Source organism: Protopterus annectens, chromosome 12.part0, assembly GCF_019279795.1.
Source record: "Protopterus annectens isolate FY-2018-M chromosome 12.part0, PAN1.0, whole genome shotgun sequence".
NCBI lineage: Eukaryota > Metazoa > Chordata > Ceratodontiformes > Protopteridae > Protopterus > Protopterus annectens.
The window spans coordinates 629,231,096-629,255,461 of NC_056746.1; the positions used below are offsets into that span (position 1 = coordinate 629,231,096).

Here is a 24,366-nt window from a genome sequence, read left to right on the forward strand (position 1 = left end):
TTCCTTCCTTGGTACCAGAAAGATTCTGGAATAGAAACATTTTCCTGTGAAGGACACTGGTACTCTTTCAATGGTGCCCTGATCTATTAAGTCTTGAATAATACGATACAGCAATGGAAGCTGGTTGAGTAGTGGAAGAGACAGGCCTTTTAGAGACTGAATGCTTTCCCAAGATATGGCATAGCCTTCTTTGATGATGGTCAGAACCCATTTCTCTGTAGTTATTTTCCAAAAGGGAATAGACAAATTCTTCTGGATAGAGGAGTAGAGGGGAGGGATAAATGGGAAGATAGTAACAGGTTTTTGCCTCCCAAAAGGGGATTTCCTATGCGTCTTTTTTGGAATTTTCTTGGCATTTTCCCTTGTTTTGTGAGTCGACCTAGTACCCTCTTAACAAAAGAGGTAGACTTAGCTGGGTAGTTTTTATGGTATCTAGGGACTGTACAAAGTAGAATTTTTCTACAGTCTTTCATAGTTTTGCCTTCTCTTGCAGGGTTTTGAAGAGACTGGCAAGCCTGTGAACCAAACGAGATCTTTGTCTTTGTCTAAGGGCAAATCTAGGATTTTAGATTTTAAGTCCTCAGGGATGGGCTGACTGTGCAGCCATGCATACTGTCTGATGAATAAGGCTGTGGCAGCAATCATGAAAGTGGCATCCACAGCATCATAACTGCATTTTATGCTGTGTCTGGCTATTTGTATAGTTTGAGACAGTAAACTCTACATTTGCTGCTTAGAATCTCCTGACTGAAATAACCTTTTGCAAAGAATGAGTACAGACAGCAAGTATTTGGTCATTTGTGTGGTAGTTAATTACTCTGAAAGCTAGGGTGAAAAAAGTGAAAACCTTCTTTCTCCAGCTATCTATAGCCCTACTTTCCTTGTCTGTCGGTAGGACGTTAGAACTGGGGAGCAGCTGAAATGACTTATCTGAGGAAAGAGACTGCATCTGGGTCAGCCAGAGGATTCTTACACAGGTAATTAAGATAAGTGGGTATCTTATAGAACCTGTCTGGTGTTGGTGTTTTGAGAATCAGAAACTAAAGATGTTGACTGGAAGGTATCCTGGTATGCCTCTAGTATGGGAGAAAATGGAGAAGCAGCTGGTGTGCCCATTTCCAGAAGGCTATACTATCTCTCTTGTACAACAGAGACTTCCTTTGCCATTCAAAGTGCCTCACCATGTTCTGAATAGTTTTTGCAAAAGAGGCCTCCTCAATGGGAGACTCTGGAAAAAGGGAATCCTCTTCATCTGAAGAGAGCTGTCCTGGAAAATGCATTTGTGAGGAGTAATCTAGAGAATGGTCAGGTCTGCATCCTGTCCGCTTCAGAGGAAGAAGAATCTAGGGTATGATTTTCTGGTGTGGCCTGTGGAAGCTGCGTCACAGAAGCTTCTTTTGCCTTAGAAGCTGTAGGGGAGGTTGTATGCCTATTTTTGCTTCTTTTTAGACATGACATCTGCCTAAATGAATCTCAAAGTTTCGGAACTTTAGCATACTTCTAAGTACCTAGAACCTCTTCCAGGATTTGACGGACTATATGTGGTCCCTCAGAAATAAGGAGTAGTTCATTCGAGGTAACTACAGCCTGCAAGGTCTCTGGAGCCATACTGGCCTCCAAAGGGGTCTTGGTAGTGGGCAACTGAGAGGATATCCGATGTACTGTGGGTTTTGAAACTCAGTGGTTACTTCCGACTCAGACATGTTAAGACTGCAAACAGTCTCGGGATCTCTTTAGTTTCTTCTTTGGCAGAAGGGTGATGTCAGATGCTGGGGATTCCAAATCTTACTTTGGGCCAGGCATTTTAGACAATGTGTTTCAATGAACATAAAGCCTTGACCCAAGGGTTTTTAGAACAAATGACTGGCAAATACAGCAGGCTTTGTGGTTATGTTTCAGGCCTAAACAAAAAAGGAACTTACTAAAAGTCCTTGTATGAAATCTGCCTACCACATTCACACTTACCCTTCCTAGCTGACATCTAACAAATTTTTTTAACATAGTCCAAATTACAAAAAAGAAAGGTTCCCGATGGGGCACTTATCTGAAAAAAAATGAACAAGTGAAGCAATGGTACCAATGACTCAACAAAGAACAGTCTGACAAATGCACAACTTGCGCTTGGGCTGGCAGTGAGATAGTCTGAGGTACTTGTGCCTATGTCGGCCTATATACCCTGATGCATACAAGCAGAGGTCACACATCGGATGTATGCCAGCAGATGAAAACCCCCTATGTTAAGAATACTGCAACAGCATTTCAGTCAGGGCATCAATATTTCTAGCAAACACAGAACTTAACTAATTTAAACCTAAAGCACTTTTTTGTACACTTCCAGTTAACACCCATAGTTCCTTATGGTGTCCAGACTTTTTTTTTTTTTTTTTGAGACTTGCTTCCTTAACTAACTGACCTACTGGCTAATAATAGGCAGTATAAGAAAGGGCCAGAAGTATTTAACAAATTGCCACCAAGATTGTTAATCCAGGATGTCTTACAGTACGGAAATGCATCAATGTTTGCCACTTATTATTCATATTTATGTTCATATTTTCAAAACTGAGTGATCTGTATGCTATTGAGATACTGTGTGAAATGTCACGGTAGGAAACTGGAAAGGTCACTATCAATGTCCATTCTGGAGATGCTGCTAGTTTTTGGCTAGCAATTATGAAAAAAAGCAATATTTCCATATGTACTTTATTTCAAAAAACAAGTGAAAACTACTGCATGGCATCAGGTGAAACTTTAGCTCATCAGCATCAACTCCCTTTTGTCCCTCCCCTCCCCCATTTTTACATGGGGTTGGGATTTTGCGTCAACTGTCGCCATCTCTCTTTATTCAATGCAACACTCCTACCCTTCTTTGATACTCATATATCTGACTATCTCACACAATCCATCCACCTCTTTTGCTGAAAGCCCTCATTTCCTCTAGCCTTCTTCTTCCTATCTGTCCCAATTCATCTTCATCAGACAGTTTTGTGCTTTTCTGCACATGTGCCCAAACTACCGTAATGTGTTCTCTTTTACCTGTCTGGAATTGGAGCTACTCTGGCTTCTGCTCTTATATTTTCATATGTTTTTTGTCCCGCAGTGCGCATCCTACCACCTGTCTCAAGCACTTCATCACCATCACCTCTAGCTTCCACAACTGATCTGCCTTTAATGTCGAGGTTTCTGTACCACATAGTAGTACTGGCTGCACTAGTTTGGTACACCTGATTTTTCAGCATCATTGGCATTTTTCTGTCATACACTATCCAAGAACACTGTGCCACTTGGATGCAGCCACTACAATTCTGACATCCTCATTCAGAATTCCCTTCTCCTCAAGCATCCCAACAAAAAACTTGAAGCTGCTAACCTGTTCCACTATTTTCCCTTCTATCTCAGTTCTCAGCTTCATCTGATTTCTCCATTACAGCTGTTCTAAGTTTCATCTCATGTGCCTTTAGATTTGTCTGCCCCTTTGCTGAAGTTCTTGCTCACAGTCTACCTGCAATGCCATCTGAATACAGCAACTTTGTTGCTCTGTCCCCCCACCACCTGTTTGCTAATTTGGTTCATTACCAGTATGAACAGCACTGGGACCCTGTAAACAGCCTGCACTAATTCTACCACTGTTTCAGGGACTTTATCACTGCCCAAGTCAGCTTTCTTGGGACCCTGTCATACACTTTCTCCAAGTCTAGGAACGCCGAGTTGACTCTTTCCTCATCTCTAGCTTGTTCTCAAGTAGCTGCCTCATTGCAAATGCTGAGTCAGTTATGCTGCATTCTGATCGGTCTCTGAACTGCTCATCACCCATCTTCCTTTCTATTGTTCTGGGTATTTGTTTATAAATCACCCTCTCCAGAACTTTCAAGAAGTATAACAGGAGATGGACGAAAGATGAAATGTGAAACTTTAAATGCTGCTGAAGGAAATGGCTATTGCATATCTTGAGAGACGATTAGTATCATTTAAATCACTAATTAAACAATTAAGCATATATTTTCATATTTCCATACATATCTCAATAAACATGCACTTGGGAATTTCTTGTTGTCATGTGAAAGTTATGTCTGGTTAACAAAACTGTTCTCACAATATATGTTTAGGTTGTATAGTTTTCTAAGACATGGCAGTTTGTGAAAGTTTAGCAAAAATTTATAATTCTGGGTTTATGTGTATTATATATGGAAAGACTATGAAGTGACTACAGTGACTATTAATACTGTAAAAAATACTTCTTACTGACAGCATTGTTATTTGCATGGTTTTCATAGATATTCTGTTCACAAAACATTTATAACTGTTTACTGCATGCTTTTTAAGTTGATTTTTCAGAAAATGCTCTTAAATGCAAGTAGGTGTGTATGCAGCTAGTGGTATGTCATTCCACTTCACACAAATAATAATAAGTTAAGGAGGCTCAATAGTCTACATATTTTTTCTTACCGTATAATAATTGTACCAAATGCCTTTAGGAAAGTAACCAACCACAGATGTAGCCCCTTGCTCCAGCACTGGCGTCACCAACAGGCTCCTCCCCCACAAGAACTGTCTGTCAATCAAGTAAGTTGTTGAATCTTGAGGGAATCTAGACAGAAGTAGGAAACCATAGGACAAGAACTCAAATACAATAAAGGAATTCAATGACAACATATAGAGATGTCATGTTTTTGCAGTACACACGTCATGCCAGTTATTCTCTCCTGTGGCCTACATGAAAGCATAAGCACAACAAGATTTTCAGTGCTTCATTTCCAGAAAGCATTACTAATATATGCAATAAAAGAAGGTGGTCTCAAACAGAACTGTACTGCAAACAGTGTTTAGCTAGCACTACTCAATTTAAGCTGTCATGTAGAGACTTAGTACTCCAGTTAATGAAGTAATGGCGAGTGAATGAAGAACTTCAAAAGTTAAGCTGATACAGCTACAGCTCCCTGAACTACCCATAACTTTCCTTCTCAAGTTCCCTCACTGAAGGATGTAACAAGGAAAAATCGTAATCACCAACAAAAAAATATCAAAAATTAAGGCATGCAATATAAAAACAACATAAAAAAGTACCTTATTGCAAGGGCAACACTGTCATGGATAACATGCAATAAGCAAAAGCTAAAATTGGTACATACATGGCTACAGACAAGCAGAAAAAGATCTATTAGCTAGGCAGACCTGGGTAAAGACCAACAAAAAAAAAAAGAAAAGAAAAAAACAGCAGGCAAGGCACTGGGCAAAAAAAAGGGCCAGATCTGTTGGTTGTAGGGAGACGAAACTCTTACTATGGTTGAAGTAATAAGAGTTCAATTAGAGGTTCAGGTGCTTGGTTGAGCTGGCAGGGAGGGGGGGGGGCTGGTCTTGGGCTGCAACAACCCTTTGGATTAAGGAGGTGGGCTCAGAACTTGCAGGTGGGTGCGTAGTATACTAAATCAAGTGGTAATCTTGACTGAGCAAGTGCAGAGAAGCATACACTTGTGTAGGGGAAAGTACTGTGGCCCCTGTAGTGACATGGGTCACCCATCCCCCTGTCCAAATGAAGGTTAAGCAAAAGTCCTTACTGCTAGAACTCTGGTGAGGAAACAAGCTACCTCAGTACCTGACCAAGACCCTCTCCCAGATAGGTTTCACCCTGCCACTAGGGAACAAATGAGTCCAAATCCATCTGGGAGAAGCTCGAGGGTCAGTAGACATGGGGTCAAAAAGCATACAAGAAAGAAGGCAAAGAGATCACAAGAAACAACTATGCAGCAGCCTATTGAGGTTTAACAAGAGATTTCCACACTTACATGACTTATGGAACAGCAAATTAAACTTCAAAATGAATATGTGAATGGGTGCAGTAAATTAATCTTACTCTTGCATTACAAAAATAAATTACATGGTACAAGTAGAAAAACCCTGCAAGTAGTGGTAGGGTCATATATTATCAAAAATAATTTAATGTTGTTTATTTATCTGGATAAAGAAAGTACAGTTGTGTACCTACCATAAATGTAGATGTTCGAGTGTATTCACTGTTGCAGTCATTACTCTTGGGTTATCCTGCTGGCAGGCTACCCGCAGTCGGCCTGAATTCCAAAGTCCTGGTCAGTGGTTGCTGTCACCTCTTCCCTGACGTCAGTGCGCCAGGGGTATAAAAGATGCAGCCAACGCCATTTTCTTCAGTTTTTCTGGCCCCAGATGTCAGGTGCCCCCAAAAGGGTAGGCTAAAAATCTGCTTACAAAAAAGCAAGCACTAACAAACAATACCTACATCTACAAGCAAATACACCCCATAGGTTGTATAGAATAGAGAAGTACAGAAGTCCCAGCAATGAAAGGGGGATGGTGGGAGGGTAACCTGGACTGCAACAGTGAATACACTCGAACATCTACATTTATGGTAGGTACACAACTGTACTATGTTCATTGTGTTTCACTGTTGCAGTCATTACTCTTGGGTTGAATCCCAAAGCTGAGGTTGGGTGGCTGGGCCTAAATAGAATTAGGAGTGGCTATGAGGCCCTGCAGAACTGCAGTGGCGAAGCCTGCTCTGGATTTAGAGTAAAGAGGTAGGTGGTAGTGCTTGGTAAAAGTGTGCACTGAACTCCAAGTTGCAGCCTCCAAAATTTCCTTGGCTGGTACTCCTCTGAGAAAGGCTGCTGATGTGGCTGCTGCCCTGGTAGAATGTGGCCTAATGTTCTTAGGCACTGATTTGCCATGTTGTGCATAGCGGAAACGAATGCAGTGTCCTATCCATTTTGAAATAGTCTGTTTAGAGATAGCCTTTCCTTGTGATCTTGCAGCATTATGCCACAAAAAGTTGCTCAGTCTTTCTGAAAGCTTTAGTTTTGTCCAAGCAGAAGCGTAGCTGTCTGTGTATGTCCAAAGAATGCAGAAGTCTCTCCCCTTTATTCTGTGGATTTGGATAAAATGTAGGCAAATGAATGGTTTGGTTAAGAGCTACACTGGATACTACCGTTGGCATAAAGTTTGGGTTCGTCCTTAGAGAAACCCAGCCCGGATGGAAAATGATAAAAGGTTCCACTGCCATTAATGCCTGTAACTCTGAGACTCTTCTTGCTGAAGTTATTGCTAGGAGCACAGCTGCTTTCCATGATAAGAATTTTATCTCAGCTGTACTGGCTGGCTCAAAAGGAGGCAGTGTGAGTTTTTCCAAGAAAGTTGAGGTCCCATGTAGGTATTGGTGCTCTCCTTGGGGGTCTTATGTTTTTGGCCCCTCTGAGGTACTGCCTTAGCAGTGGATGTGAAAAAATAGGAGGTTCCATATTGTAATGAGCTGAAATGGCAGAGGCATGGATCTTAATTGATGAGAAGAATAGGCCTCTGTCCAGCATCTCAGTTGGGTATTGTAAAATCTGAGGAATATTTGGAACAAGTGGTTCAATTCTTTGTGCCTGATTCCAAGCACAGAAGCTCTTCCATTTTTCTGCATAAGATTTTCTGGTGCTGGGCTTCCTGGCTTCCAAAATGACATCCATAACTGCTTTAGAGAGAGGTGTGTTTTGAGTGATCATATTATTCGCCATGCAGCCAGATTTAAGGTTCTGAGTTGGCTGTGCAGGATCTGATTGTTTTGTTGGGTCAGAAGATGAGGAACTTGCAGTAAAGTCCAGGCTGGGCCTTGAGACAAGCTCTTTAGGATTGGGTACCAGTGCTGGCGTGACCAGTCTGGGGCAATCAGAATCATTTTTGGCTTCTCTTGTCTGACCTTTAGGAGTACCTTGGGGAGGAGAGGCAGTGGAGGAAAGGCATAAACTGTCAGGGTTTTCCAGCTGAAGGATAGAGCATCCACCTTCCATGCTTGAGTATGATAAGTCCTTGTGGAGTATCTCTGTAGTTGGCAGTTGTGAGGGGAGGCAAACAGATCTATGTCTGGGCATCCCCATTTCCTTGTTATCATTCTGAAGACTTGCGGATCTAGTTTCCACTCATGAGGGTCCATGAGGTTTCTGCTTAGTCTGCCAGAGTATTTGTCTTTCCTGGCAGGAATTGTGCATGCAGATGTACTTGATAGATCAATGCTGTGTTCCACAAAGTCATGGCTTGCCTGCAGAGGGGGTAGGAATGTGTGCCCCCTTGCTTATTTATGTACCACATCTCTGTAATACTGTCCGTCTTTAACAACAGTTGTCCTGGATGAAGTAGATCCTTGAAGGCTGTCAGGGCATTCTATACAGCTAGCATCTCTTTTTGATTTTCCCGCCATGTGTGCCCCCCAGGCATAATCCGATGCATCTGTTGTTAGTGTCTGCCTGGCTGTGGGTAAAGTAAATGGCTGTCCCTTGTTATGGTGACAGGCCAGTGCCCACCATCAAAACTCTTGTTGCAGGCAGGGAATGAGAGTAATTGTTTCCAGGCTGTGGCAATGTTGAGTCCAAACACTTTTTAGGTACCATTGTAGCTTCCTCATATACAGTCTTGCATATGGAATTAGCAGAATACAGGATGCCATGAAGCCCAAAGCCTGCAGAATTTTTCTTGCAGGTAACTGGGTTTTTGTTGCCATCATTTGAAAGTAAAGAGTCAGTTGCCCTTGTTTGTCTGACGTGAGATAAGCCATCTGGGCAGTTGTATTTAAGCTTGCACCCAGGAATATTATCTCTTGAGAGGGCACTAGTTTTGATTTCTTTTCGTTTACTGTGTACCCTAGGCAAATTAGTAACCTTTTTACAAATGCCATATGCTTTAGTAGAATGTCCTTGCTCTCTGCTTGAATAAGGCAGTCATCCAAGTAGGGATATATTTGAATTCCTTTTTGTCTGCAAAATGCAATTACCGGTGTCAGGCATTTTATGAAGACCCTGGGTGCAGTAGATAAGCCAAAAGGCAGTGCAGAGAATTGGTAATGCATTGAGCCTGCTATGAATCCGAGGTATCTTCTGCAAGTTTGTCTGATTGGGACATGCAGGTATGCCTCCTTGAGGTCCAAAGTAACTAGCCAAGACTTCTTGCCCAGCATGGGTAGAAGCTGCAGTAGTGTTAACATTTTGAATTTTGGAACATCCAGGAAAGTACTTAGGATTGACAGGTCCAGTATTGGTCTCCAGGCTTTGTCCTTTCTGGGTACTAAGAAAAGTCTTGAGTAAAATCCTTGCCTCAGTTCTTGCTATGGTACTCTTTGAATAGCTCCCATGTCCATGAGAGCAGCAATTTGTTTTTGCGACTCTGCCCATTGGTTTTGTGGCAGGTCCAGCATACTTCTTGATTTTGGAAGCGTGTGAAAGTGGAACCTGTAACCCTGAAAAACAATATTCAGTACCCATTTGTCCTGGGTGATTATGTGTCAATTTCTTGAGAAAAGTGCTAGCTTTCCCCCTAGGGGTGCTGTCAAAAGTTAAGTGCTTGGCATCTGTAGAGGAAAATCATTGGGACTGTTTCCTATAAAATTGTGATTTGTCTTCCACTCCTTTGGAGGCTGAAGCACCCCATTGTTTAGGTCTGTAAAAGCCTTGGGTCTGAGATCTGCCTTTTGGGCGTCTGTATCTGCCCTCTTTGTGGCCTGTCTGACACCGGAAAGGACCAATTTTTTGAAGGCCAGTTTCTGCTAAACCTAGGTGGTTGAACCTGTAAGAAATCCTTTACTGTCTGCATTGATTTTGCTTTATCCTCCATTTTCTTTAACACCAAACAAAGTATAATGCTGTAGTGGAGCATCCAATAATTTTACTTTAACATGGTCAGGTAAACTTTGTTCTTTCAACCAAGCATGCCTTCGAATAACAGAGCCTGTAACTGGGGCTCTACAAGAAGCCTCTAATGAATCAAAACCACATTGTAAAGTATGCCTACCCACTTGTTCAGCTACATGCAATAAATCCTGTATTTCCTAACTGTCAGGACTTTCTGAGATTGAAACCATTTTCTGCTTTAACAATGACATGAGATACTGTTGATATTTAAGCATGTGAAACTGGCAATTTAAAGCCCTTACTGCTATAGCAGAAGTGTAAACTTTTTTTCCCCCATCTGTCCAGAGCTCTGGAATCTCTATGCGAGGGGACAGGATTTTTAGCAGTGGAAGCCTAAACCCCTTTAGGACCCTGAGAAACTGTTTCTGGATCTGCAGCAGGGTTTTTGTAAAGAAATTTATGAGAGTCAGGGACCCTGTAATAACTGTCTGGCTTGTCTGGTGCAGGGGGTAAAGAATCGGGAGTTAGACTGGATTCAGAGAAAACATCATCAACAATATCAAGCACCGGGGGAATAGCCAGGGGCCTGTGCTGGGGCAATAAATGGAAGTCTCTGAGCCTTTTCTTGGATTCTGAATAATCCTGGCTCTCCCAATGGAAATGCTCCCTCATGGTGTGCAGGGTTTCCCCAAAGGAATAATCCTCAGGCAGAGAGGCTGAAGGTATAGACTCTTCTGCATCAGAGTCCTCATAGGGAGGGAGAGAGTATCCCTGATCAGAAGAGTAATCAGAGGAAACAGAAACCTGGTCAGAGGAATCATAGTCAGTGTCTTGCCTAGGTCTTTTGTCAGGAGGGGGATGGGAACCCCTGATTAAGATAATTAGGTCTTCGGCCATTTTAAGCATCTGTTTCTTTGGCATGGATGACTGTTCAGTAGAATGCTGTACTTGTTTCCTTGTCTTTAATGGTGTTTTTAACTTTGCCTTGGCTGCTGCAGTGGGCTTAATTGTAAGCTGAGAAGCTCTGAAAACACCCTCAGAAGCCGATGCCTGCTCAGCGGCTCCGGACCCATCTGGGGGAATAGTTTCCGTGGGCCCAATACCTTGAATTTTCACAGGCCTTGGTGTCTCCACACGGCTGTTGGATACGGCCTGTGGCTCTGAGGTAGCGGGTGTCAGGGGCTGCGAAAGAACCTCACTGAGAACCGGCGACTGGCCTAGAAGAGGCTTTGTCGTTGGTTTTGGACCTCGGATGCCTGTCCTTTTCTTTGTCTTTGCGTTTTTTATAAATTCCGGTCGTCGGTTGTTCCGACGGCATTATGTAATTAAACCTTCAGCCAAAACAATGTAAAGCAAAATCAAACCAACGTTTAACAGTGCGTTTGTTGAATCCAGCACAAAACCGACAACTAGCAACGTTGTGGTCAGGGCCTAGGCAAGGAATACAGTAAGAGTGAAAGTCCTTATGAGGTATTTGCACCACATTAGTAGGCAAAATTTCAGAGGCCGATTCAACTAGGGTAGCAGGGGCCTCGGTAGTAGTCAAGGATTCGGCTGAAGATTGACCCGTTTGCTCGGTTTCGGCCGAAACCGAGACACTCGCAGTTTGCTTAACCGTGGTTTCGGCGAACCGCGGACGCGATGTCGGTCTTTTCTTTGCGTTCTTAACAATTTGAGAAGTCGGAGGATCCGGCGGCATAATGTCGCAAAATCTGAGCGAAAAACTGTTCAGCAAACTCCGACCGGCCTAAAGCGTTAAATCGGTTGAAGGAAGCACAGGCTAAACAGGCTGCTACGTCATGGTCTGGGCCTAAACAAGGTAAGCAGTAAGAGTGGAAATCTTTATGAGGTATTTGTTTCCCACAAGTTAAACAGTTATTCACTTTTTCTGACATCGGCTGAGGCAAGAAAGAGTCCCCAGGGTACTTAGCTTTAGAAGTCTTGAGTAGTATTGGTAGTAGTAATCTCTGGATCTGACCGACGGCACTTGCGAACAGCTTCTGCTTCGGGCGCCACGCGGCAAGAAAGACTGAGGAAAATGGCGTCGGCTGATGCCTTTATACCCGAAGACCAGCAGAGATGACGTCAGGTGAAGTGCGACACCAGCCGAGGCCAGACCCAGACTTTGGAATCCGGCCGACCGAAGGGCTGCCTGACGACAGGACAACCCATTTGTAAGGACTGCAGATGCACCCTTGAAGGACATTACAATTATTAACTTTTACTGACATCGGTCTGGAGCAAGAAAAAGTTTCCCCAACGGGGTACTTAGTTTTATTGAAGACTTCGGTTCTGAAACTCAATTTCGAAAATCTCAGGAGTCGGCCGACCGGCACTTGCGAACCGCTTTTGCTTCAGGCACTGTGCGGCAAGAAAGACTGACGAAAATGGTGTCGGTTGCATCTTTTATACCCCTGGCGCACTGATGTCAGGGAAGAGTCAACAGCAACCGACGCCAGACCAAGACTTTGGAACTCGGGCTGACTGCGGGTAGCCTGCCGGCGGATAACCCAAGTGTAATGACTGCAACAGTGAAACATGATGAACATCATAGTGCAATCAGACACACTAACAGGCTGCCTCCCTTCAAAATTTACTATATACTCAATGATCAACAACACCTACTACATTCCAGCTATTCCATTCAGCTTAATGGGGCAGTGGAGATGGAAGTTCATTCTGCATATCTGAGATCAAGAGATTCCCATTCTCTTGCTCAGCTTACTTTCTTCCTGTGCATGTTACCCCTTGGTACAACTACTAGGGAACCCCAAATCCCCAAAGAAGGAATCCTAGGACAGACAAATGCAAGGGTTCCACCAGCCTTTATGCTATAAATAAGTAGCGCGTACGTGTTCTTTTCTCTACAGTTGTATAAGTGTTGGCAAATAGTGTTATTTAAGCATAGACTGTCTGTGTTTGGTTGCTGTCCCCAATTACCCGGTTTGAGCACACCAGCAGTCGTCCGTAGCCGGGCCTCATAGCCTTATCTCCCCTGAATGTACTTTGCAGTAATGCATACTAAACACCAGTAGGTGGCAGCAGACTCCCACACTTGTTTCATTGCCTTGCTGTACTTTAAAAGCTGGAACTGTTTGGTATCTTGCCTAAGTAGCAGCAGCCACATTGCACCTTTAAAAACACAGCCCTAAATAGTATCTTGCCTAAGGGGCATTGTACATTTCAAACCTCACATACCTTGGCTTTACCATTAGCTCTGTTCAGAAAAGCAGCTGTGTTACTGATAGGTTTTTGCACACATCTCCTCACTACTCCTCCTTGGTTCTGCCCGCTCCACTCCTCTCCCTGCCCCCATTTCCCACCTGCCCACAGCACCTCTTCAATTATACCCACAGCACCACTCCCACTCTACAAACAACCAATCACACACAAACCTTCCATCTACCAAATACCTTTCTCCAGCCTACTTTCCCACTCAACTAACTCCTCCTCTACACTATCTTCTTCCCATATCACACTGCAGCACAAACATAATGGTACACATACCTGTCCCTATCCAACTTATCACTATAATCTTCAAACTACATCTAGACCCAACATGGCTATCAAATCCACACTAACTCTAGCCTACTATGTCTCCCTCTCTTCCTATCTTGCCTTCACCATCTCACACCTCTCCCATATCTGTCATTCTCCCTCCTACCATACAACCTCCACTTTTCTCAAATTCAATTCAAACGTCACACCTTATATTTCTCTATAATTATAACAACTCCCATCTATTTATCAGAAAACTTGTTCCTGGTACCTCTAACACAGCCCACATACCTTCCATCCCAGCCCATAATTGCTACCCTGCCCTCAACCCCAACTCTAAAGGTTCTAAACTTCATTCTACATTTCTGCTTCAACTGCTTTCTATCCTTCTCTCTGGTGACATTCATCCCAACCCAGGCCCCTCAACCTACCAAAACAATATCTCACCACTACCATCTTCTCTCTCTACCCATAAATCCTCCTATTTGCCACAATAAATGCCCAAAGTTTATGCAATAAATTAGCTAACTTCCATGCCTGGCTATCCTGCAATCAACAAGACCTTATTTCTATCTCAGAAACATGGTTAAAACCTCATATAAAAGACCCTAAAATCACTCTCCAAAACTATAGTATTTTAAGAAAGGACAGAACCCAAAATAAAAAAGGTGGTGGAGTAGCATTACTTTACTGATCTTCCCTAACAGTTACCCCCTATACTACAGCTATGCCTCAATTTGCTACAGCTGAGGTAACCTTGGCCCTCAAAGATTAATAACAAGAAAAGCATATGCACAGCCGCCCTATACATCCCCCCAGGAAATAATAACCCCATCCTTGAGGACATCCTCTCCTGGATCTCATCTAATATATAAAACGAGACTATAATCCTTGGTGATATTAATATTAACTGGGCTCCCATAAACTCTCAGAATATAAACCTATATAACTTCACCCAACTAATCAATTCTCCCACTACACCAACAAAAGACAGTACTGCTGGTAGTATTCGAGACTGGATACTAGTTTCCCATCCCCATATTATCTCTGACAGCGGTACCTTACCTGACTCTCTTAGTGACCATCTCCCTGCCTTTGCATGTTTTACACCTTCATCCCTCCATTTACACCACAATATTATCTCAGTCCATTGTCTGAAAAAGCTTCAATGCCCAAACCTTCTCCAATTCCTTAAGACTCATGAACTGGAACCCTCTAAAAAACCCTTCATCTGGACAATGCTGTTACTTACTTCAATACCTCCTTTGTTAACCTCCTTAACAGCTTCTCCCCCCTCAGATCTAAAAGGGTCAAATCCATGGCTTGCAAAAGAAACTATCTCACTCGTACATCTCCGTGATAAATTATGGAAACAGTACCAAAAACATAAAACTCCCAATTCCTTGGCCAAATACAAACAACTCCGCAACAGAGTAAAAAAAAAAAAAAATTCCAAAGACTGAAAATCCTATTACTCAATACTACAAAATGGTCATAAATCAAATCCCAAGAAATTCTGGAACAGCATCTCTACCCTACTTTATCCTGGAAAAAAGGAGAACCCCTGCCCAGATCCTAACTGTTCTGATATATCCTTGGCTACACAATTTAACTGTTTCTTTATAGCTTCAGTAGTCAAACTCACCAAGTCTTTCACTGATAATTTAACAGGCCAGACCCAATCTCCCTCCACAAACCCAACCTTCTCGAACTCCACCTTTACTCATCTCCCTTTATCTTTTAAACCTATTCCTGTTAGCACCATAAAAAAACTCCTGCAAAAACTGAAACCTTGTTCAGTTGCCCCAGATAAACTTCCATCTAACTTTCTCAAACTAGCATGGCCTTTCCCATCTCTATTATAATAAACCATTCCACCCAAGAAGCCTATGTACCCCTCCTCTGGAAACAAGCCTTCATTATTCCCTTCCACAAGGGAGGCAACAATACTGAAGTCTCCAATTTTCATCCTACAGCCATCTCATCTCCCATTTCTAAGATTCTCCACCCACAGCTCCTACCATCTCTCTGAAAACCAACTGCACAACATGGTTTTAGACCAGGACACAGCACCACCATTGCCCTCGTCCCTTTTCTAGAAACCGTTAATCATGCTTGTGACTCTGGCAACATTGTATCCACCCTTCTTTTAGACTTATCCAAAGTCTTTGCTACTGTTTCTTATAACCTTCTCTTACCCAAACTCTCTCATCTTAATCTTTCCTCCTCCTCCATCAGCTGGTTTTCCAGCTACCTTTCTAATAGACAGCAAGCTGTCAAATGGAAAAATTCTATCTCTTCCTTCCACCACACTCTTACAGGTGTCCCACACGGTTCCACACTTGGCCCCTACAGTTCAACATCTTCATCAATGACTTTCATCACTGTATTCCAAATGCTAAACTAATCCAACATGCCGATGACTCCACCATAATCTGTTCTGCCACATCCTTACCCACGCTCATGAAACTTACTCAAGATGCCTTCTCTTGTACTAAGTCGTGGATGCTGAAAAATCACCTTGCTCTCAACCCTTCAAAATCCAAAATCATGATATTTACCCCTTCTAAATCTTTCAAAATGGATAAGCTCTCTTTTTCCATAACTAGCCAAAACTCGATTCCAGTTGAAATAAGTTCCCCATTCAAAGCTTCTAGGAGTCGTTATTGATGATCAACTAAAGTTCAATATCCAACTACAAACGAATATTAAGAAAACACATCAAAAATTGGGCATATTATACCACCATGGTAGTTATCTCACTTCTTCAACCAAGCACACCCTACCACTTACTTTATTCCCTCTCTCATGTATGCTGCCCCTTGTCTTACCAGCCTTCAATACTCTCTAAAGTCTAAGCTTGCTTCCTGCTATAATAAGATCTCTAAGTTTGCTACTGGATCCAAATCCTTCTCCCACCACTGCAAGGCTCTCTACTCCTTGAATTGGTTGGAACTCCCTAACTCTCTCACCTACACTCAGCTCTCTGTTGCCCATCAGCTCATCTTCAAACCTTTAAATTGTCCCACACTTTCCTCCACCCTCAAAATACATCAGCCCAACAGACTTCTTAGGTCCAACAACCAAAACCTTCTGGAAGTGTATAAGCCTATACAGACCCCAGGGACACTTCTATTATCTTTCTCTCTAGCACGACTATGGAATTCCCTTTCCCCTCAAATTCGAACCATCAACAACCTTTCCTCCTTTAAAAACCTGCTTCACTCATACCTTTCTTCTTGCTGGGAATGCTCCTGTTGTCATCCCACCTGACTTCATCCACTACATTCCTACTTTACATCACCCTGCTTTCATCCTCTCATCTCCACTATATATATATTCACTTCTTCCTCGGTTACCTCTTACTCACCCCAAATAACATGAAATTGTAAGGTTCATTCTTCATCACCTGCTCTTAATTCATACCTAATTATGCTCCATTAACGCACACGCCTATTTACTTTTATTATTTCATGTCCTGTCATTTTTACATCCTCAGTATACTATATACTTGTTGCTTTCATACTTTCAACTATGTACAAGTGACAAACTTCTTTGACTTCCCCTGTTAAATATGTATATAAGTTACAAACAGTTTTTGATTTTATTAATGAGCTATGTATAAATCATAGACTGATGACTTGTACTGTAAAACTGTGATTTGTATTCTAACACTGGATTAGGAGCTTTTCTCCCCAGGCCTCCATTGAAAATGGGCTCATTTCTGGTCCAATGGACTTTTGCAATAAACAAATGGCAAATAAAATAAATAAATAAATCTATCCAGCCTGCCTATGTTGCTCATTTCCACAAGCGGATATCTTGCATGTTTTGTGGTTTTGTAAATACTCCCATGAGCCTTGGTGTTCCCTTAAGGTACGCTTGATAATGGGCTACCATAAGTCGACTTTATCTTGGGAAATGGCGGTCTTTCATATCACTGACATTAAATTTACAAAGCTAGAGTTTGACATCTTAATTACCGTATGTTCATTAGTCAAGCTGTACATAACAAAAAAATGGCTAGAGCGCACCAAATTATCATGGGAAGGTTTTAAAGGCATAGCAACCAGATACATTTCCTCTCAAAAAAGTACAGTTTTGTACCTACCATAAATGTAGATGTTCGAAGATCCACATTGCTGCAGTCCTTACACTTGGGTAGTCCGCTGTCCTCGGTCGGCCCGAATATCAAAGTATAAGGCTGACGTCGGTCAAGGCGCATTTGACTGACATCAGGACGTCAGGGTACAAATGCGCATGACCGACGTCATATCCTCAGTCTTTTCTTGCCCCAGATGTCAGAAGACCCTAAAAATAAAGGTCAAAACCAAAAAACAGCAAACAACCAACCAACCACCCTTGCACTAACTATATGTACAATATATACAATATACACAATATGTACAACCCAACCCACACAACCACCTCTAACTGCAGAGGGAAGGAGGGAGGAAATTGGACTGCAGCAATGTGGATCTTGAACATCTACATTTATGGTAGGTACAAAACTGTACTATGTTCTTCATCTCACATTGCTGCAGTCCTTACACTTGGGTAGAATCCCAAAGCAGAGGTAAGGGAGGATGGCTAACTACAAGGAAGCAGGATCTGCCAAAATGCCCTGCAAAACAGCAGTGGCAAAACCAGCCCTGGATTTAGAGTAAAGTGGCAGGTGATAATGCCTAGAGAAAGTATGCACTGAACTCCAAGTAGCTGCCTCCAAAATATCCTTGGTTGCCACTCCCCTCAAAAAAGCTGTTGAAGTGGCAGTAGCCCTAGTGGAATGAGGCCTAATCCCAGCTGGAACTTCTTTGCCATGATGGGAATAACAGAAAGCAATGCAAAACCCAATCCACTTAGAAATAGTTTGTTTTGACACAGGCTTGCCCTGAGAACTCAAAGCAAAAGAAACAAACAACTGCTGAGACTGCCTGAACCCTTTAGTTCTGTCCAAATAATAACGCAACTACCTGTGTACATATAAAGTGTGCAAAATCTTTTCCCCTTTATTTTGGGGACTTGCATAAAAAGTAGGCAAATGAATAGTTTGGTTTAAAGCCACACTAGAAACCACCTTAGGCATAAAGGAAGGATTAGTACGTAATGATACCCTATCCTTATGGAAAATCAAGAAAGGCTCAACCGCCATAAGGGCCTGCAATTCAGAAACCCTTCTTGCAGAGGTAATTGCCAACAAAAAAGCAGTCTTCCATGATAAATATTTCAACTCAGAAGTAGCTGCAGGCTCAAAAGGTTGTAGAGTGAGTTTCTCCAACACAAAATTGAGATCCCAAGCAGGAGTAGGAGCCCTTCGTGGGGTCTTATATTCTTTGCCCCTCTAAGAAATTGCTTGAACAAAGGATGAGAAAACAATGGTGGGTCACAATCATAGTGAGCTGAAATTGCTGCAGCATGAACCTTAATAGAAGAGAAAGACAAACCTTTGTCCAATAACTCAGTTAGATATTGAAGAGCCACACTCAAATTAGGCTCAGAAACATCAAAATCTTTTGCTGCACTCCAAAATAAAAATCTTTTCCATTTATCTGCGTACACTTTCCTTGTACTAGGCCTTCTAGCTTCCAAAATCACATTCAAAACTTGTTGCGGAAGTTGAGACCCTCTATGGTTCAAAACAGAATATGCCAGGCTGTTAGGTGAAAAGAGTGAAGCTTGACATTCAGCAAATGGCTGTCCTCCTGTGACAACAGGTGTGGAATCAAAGGCAAAGGCCATGGAAGCTTCCGTACCAGACTTCTCAATAACGGGTACCAGTGCTGTCGAGGCCAATCTGGAGCTATTAAAATCATCCTTGGCTTGTCCTGTCTGACCTTTAGAAGTACCTTTGGGAGGAGAGGCAGAGGAGGAAAGGCATACACATGAAGATTGTTCCAATTGAAAGAAAGAGCATCCACTCTCCAAGCTGTGGGATGAAACCTTCTTGTGCAAAACTTTGGCAGCTGATGGTTCAGTGGAGAAGCGAACAGATCTATGTCTGGAGTTCACCAGGACACTGTCAATTTCTGAAATATATGAGGATCCAATTTCCACTCGTGGGGATCCATAATTCGTCTGCTCAACACATCTGCTAAGGAGTTCTGTGCTCCTGGCAGAAACCTTGCCTGAAGATTGAGCTGTAAACTGAGAGCAGTCTCCCACAAAATCATTGCTTGCCTGCATAGAGGATAAGAATGCGTTCCCCCTTGCTTGTTGATGTACCACATGACAGTTGTGTTGTCTGTTAGAATCAACACCTGCCCTGGAAGAAGTAATTCCTTGAAAGCTATTAATGCAAACTGGACTGCTAACATCTCCTTCATGTTGATATGTAGATGTTGTAGTCTGACAGGCCACTTGTTTTGTATCCACTTTCCATTTAGATGAGCTCCCCAAGCTTTGTCTGAGGCATCTGTCGTTAAAATCTGACTCGCCTCTGGCCGGGTCACAGAGAGTCCCTTGTTTAGGTGACATTCCTGAGCCCACCATAAAAATTCCTTTTGAATGCAAGGTATTATTTGAATGACAGTGTCCAGATCCTGGCAGTGCTGTGTCCATACATTTTGAGATACCATTGTAGCTTCCTCATATGCAGTTTGGCATTGGGAAGCACCAGAATACAAGATGCCATGAACCCTAATGCTTGAAGGACTGTCCTTGCAGTCAGCACGGACTGATGAGATAGTTGATGGAAGTAAAGGGATAGACTCCTTTGTTTGTCCGGGGTTAAAAGGCCATCTGGGATGCTGTATTCAGTCTCACACCCAGAAAGCACATGTCCTGAGAGGGTACTAGACTGGACTTTATTTCATTCACAGAATACCCTAGGCATCTTAGCACTGCTATCACATATTCCAAATGATGAAGAAGCTCTTCCCTTCCTTGAGCCAGAATCAGGCAATCGTCCAAATAAGGATAGATTTGTATTCCTTTTAGCCTGAAGAAAGCTATCACTGGAGCCAGAACTTTCGTGAACACTCTGGGCAGTAGATAAGCCAAAGGGCAATGCAGAGAACTGATAGTGAGAAGTCCCAGCTCGAAAACGCAGATACTTCCTGCAACTTAGTCTGATAGGAACATGAAGGTAAGCCTCCTTGAGATCCAAAGTTACCATCCAATGATCTTTGCCCAGCAGAGGTAGAAGCTGCTGCAACGTCAACATTTTGAACTTGGGAATGTCCAGATAAGTGTTGAGGATAGATAAATCCAAAATTGGTCTCCACGTGTTCCCCTTCTTTGGTACTAGGAACAGGCGAGAATAAAATCCTAGGCCCACTTCTGGCATAGGGACCGGCTGTATGGCCCCTATTTGGAGCAACAGAGAAACCTGCTTGTGAGCCTCTATTCTTTGTTGAGGAGGAACGTCTGGCATGCCTTTGAAAGGAGGCAAGGTATGGAAATAAAACCTGTAGCCGTGGTGTATGATATCCAATACCCATCTGTCTTGGGTAATTAAACTCCAATTTTCTTTGAAAAGTGCCAACCTTCCTCCCAAAGGTGCTGCCAGACGAGAAGGCTCTGGCAGCTGAAAAGGAAGGTCATTGGGTCTGTTCTGAAAGGACTGACCCCTGCCCTCACCTGAAGACTGTGCAGGAGAACTCCCTGTTCTAGGCCTGAAAGAGCCCTGAGCTCTACCCCTACCACGTCTAGATCTACCCCTAGACTGGGAATCATAAGAAGGATATGTCCACCCCTTAGTAGGCCAATTTCTACTAAACTTTGGAGGCTGGACCTGCAAAAATCTTTAACAGTCTGCAGAGACTTAGCCTTGTCCTCCATTTTCTTTAAAACTGTCTCAACAGGAGGACCAAACAACACGTCAGATTGTAAAGGAGCATCTAAAATCCTCGTTTTAACATGATCAGTCAAATTCTGATCCCGTAGTCAGGCATGCCTGCGAAGAACTGACCCAGTGGCAGCCACCCTAGACGAGGCCTGTACAGCATCAAAACCACATTGCAAAGAATGCTTACCCACCTGTTCAGAAACATGCACTAAATCTTGCAACTCTTTACAATCAATACCTACCGCCAGAGCATCAACCTTAGACTTTAATTGTGAAAGGAGATAATTCTGGTATTTCAACATGTGAAACTGGCAATTCAAAGCCCTCATAGCCAGAGTGGAAGAAGTATAAACTTTCTTTCCCCATCTATCCAAGGCCCTAGCCTCTTTGTCTGCAGGAACCGGATTCTTAACAACAGAAGCCGGATTCTTAACAACAGAAGCCTTAACACCTTTAGGCCCCTGACTAACAGTTTCTGGGTCAGCCCTAGGACTCTTAAAAAGATACTTATGAGCTTCAGGCACCCTGTAATACCTATCCGGCTTAACAGGAGCAGGAGGCAAAGAATCAGGATTAAGAGAAGCCTCTGTAAAAACATCTTCTACTACATCCAAAACAGGAGGTATAGCCAAAGGCCTATGTTGGGGTAAAAACAAAAATTCCCTAAGCCTTTTCCTGGAATCAGAGAAGTCCTGACCTTCCCACTTAAAATGCTCCCTCATGGAATGAAGAGTTTCTGAAAAGAAAAATCCTCAGGAGGAGAAGCAGAAGGAGTAGAATCATCCACATCAGAATCCGAATAAGGAGAATACTCCTGCAAGTCTTCAGCCGAAGACTCTGAAACATCTGAAGCCTGCTCAAAACCCCCCAGCTCAGGCTCCATCCTAGGCCTCTTATCAGGAGGGGGCATAGAACCCCTAATTAAAGTAATCAAATCTTCTGCCATTTTAAGCATATGCTTCTTGGGCACAGTACCTGAAGAGCTAGGGGTAACACCAACTGAAGCCAAACCTGGCCTGCCCCTGGGAGAAGCCTTTGAAACAGAAGGAGAGGGCCTAGCCACCCTAGGAAGGGAGGGAGTATAGTAACCTGAGAAGCCCCTTCAGCCTGACTTGCCTCCTGAGAGGCCACATCTTGCAATAATAAGGTCTCACCCTGGGAACACAAAGAAACCTCCGGTGGAGCCACCGGCTCCACCGACACCTCTAAAGAACCGCAGTCCCGTACAGACGGTTCTTCTAGCCTAGGCTTAACTGCCTTGTCCTTGCGCTTCTTGAAGAAGCGTCGGAGCATCCGACGGCATTTTATAATTACACCGCTTCCCAAAGACTAACCTTGCACAATCCAACCTTCTCTTTATAGTGTGTTTATTAAATCTAGCACAAGAGCGACAGCCAACAACGTCGTGCTCAGGCCCTAAGCAAGGAATACACAAAGTATGATAATCTCTATGCGGTATCTGTTTCCCACAAGAAATGCAATTATTGACTTTTTCTGACATCCGGTAAATCACGGAGGCAAGAAAAAACTAAAATATTCCCCAACGGGATACTTAGCCAACTTTGAACTCGGTCTGAAACTTCGAAATCGAAAAATCTCAGAACGCCAACCGGCACTTGCAATGCTGCTTCTGCATCGGACCATGCGGCAAAAAAGACTGAGGATATGACGTCGGTCATGCGCATTTGTACCCTGACGTCCTGATGTCAGTCAAATGCGCCTTGACCGACGTCAGCCTTATACTTTGATATTCGGGCCGACCGAGGACAGCGGACTACCCAAGTGTAAGGACTGCAGCAATGTGAGATGAAGAACATCTTATTATAAGAAGTGTTAACAAATGAACTTTTTATCAGAATCTTTGGAGAACTTTATTTGACCACATTCTTGATTACTAGACTAACTTTTTGTAAACATCTAAATAAGTAATTTGTGTATTATCCAGTTTTAGCCCATGTAGTTTTTGTTGCTAATCTACTGACACCTTTCCTTTTCTTTTTCATCTACTTAAATAAACTAAGTCCCTTGATGCATCTCATTTATTCATGTGTTTTGGTGGCACTTTTATATATACCGTATATAGATAAGTTGAATTAAGCCCGTTAATATTTGTGTTTTTGGCATTTTGCTTGTTGAAGATGTCTTACCGTACAGTTCACTGCCAGTTCTTTATTGTGTTTGTATATGAACATATGTCAATAAAATATTTAAAAAAAAAATGAAATAATTGTCTGTTAGTTATATTAGACCCAAACTGGAGTATGGAATAACAATATGGAAACCCTAATAAAACAAGCATGAGTAAACTGGAAAGAGTACAACGGAAATATACCAAGGGTATCCATGGATGTGAAAATCTAAGTTATTATGAAAGATTAAAATATCTGAACTTGTACAGTGTCTCTTACAGATATCTAAAAAGAAATCTTATTCAGGTATATAGGGCATTTAGTGACAACTACCTCTGGGAATGTTTGGGGGAAGAAAAAGTACTAGAGAATCATCAGACAACCTATGTAGAAGATTCGATAGACATGAGAAGTATACTAATTGGTTCTCTAACAGAGTAGCTGATGCAAGGAACAGACTACCAAATTACATTAAATCAAGTACTAGTTTAGATATTTTTTAAGAACTTATTATGGGAACAAGTGTTAAGTTATATTGGCAAGCTAGAAGGGCATTAATGCCCATGCTTGAAATATCTGTATACATGTAATACAGGTGCTTGTGTCTAACACCGCTCCTATGAACTCTAAATGCTGAGTTGGCTCCAGATGGGATTTTTCGTAGTTTACTGTGATCCCAGCAAGGATCAAGTATGAAGAACGTAGTCCCTTGCCTGCAGCAGCAGATGCCTGGTGACTGCAGTAATGAGTCAGTCATCTAGGTATGGAAATACATGGAACCTTTACAGTCAGAAGTGAGCTGCTACCACTGCCATGCATTTGAACACACTGGGAGCTGTGGTGAGACCTCAGGGCAGGGCTCTGATAATCATTGGCTCCCAGCTGGAAGTGCATAAATCTTCTTTAGCATTTGTCTATTTTTATGTGACAATATGTATCCTGAAGATCTGTTGAGCACATCCAATTGCCTTTTCTTAAGAACGGAAGTACAGACTGAACCGCGACCGTCCGGAATTTAGTTTGTTGAACCAATCTGTTCAAAGCACGGAGATACAAGATCAGCCTCCAGTACCATTTCATTTGGCACTAAGAATTTTGAGTAAGCGAAAGAAAGAATAAAGTTAGATAACAAGAGGAAAAACTTACAGAAAAATAGTAGAATAAATTCGCTTGAGAGCTGACTGGAAAGGACGTGTCCGAGACTAAAAGTGGCAAATGAGACCTTGGGTAATCCTGACAGAAACATTCTGGGTAAAGCTAAGCTCGCGAGTTTTTTTGAAGGTGAGAGCTGGAGTTAATGGCAGAGTCCATTCCGAGATACGTAAAT

The 24,366-nt window shown here is 42.6% G+C and overlaps 1 protein-coding gene across 1 annotated transcript in view; it reads right to left on the minus strand.

Moving 5' to 3' along the window:
- LOC122816753 (lysosomal alpha-glucosidase-like) overlaps positions 1-24,366 on the minus strand; it is a gene marked incomplete in the record, with an annotated part of 907,240 nt that overhangs the window by 431,800 nt on the left and 451,074 nt on the right. Inside the window, 1 exon segment of the mRNA XM_044089759.1 lies at positions 4,444-4,585. Coding sequence (XP_043945694.1) covers positions 4,444-4,585 — 142 coding nt within the window.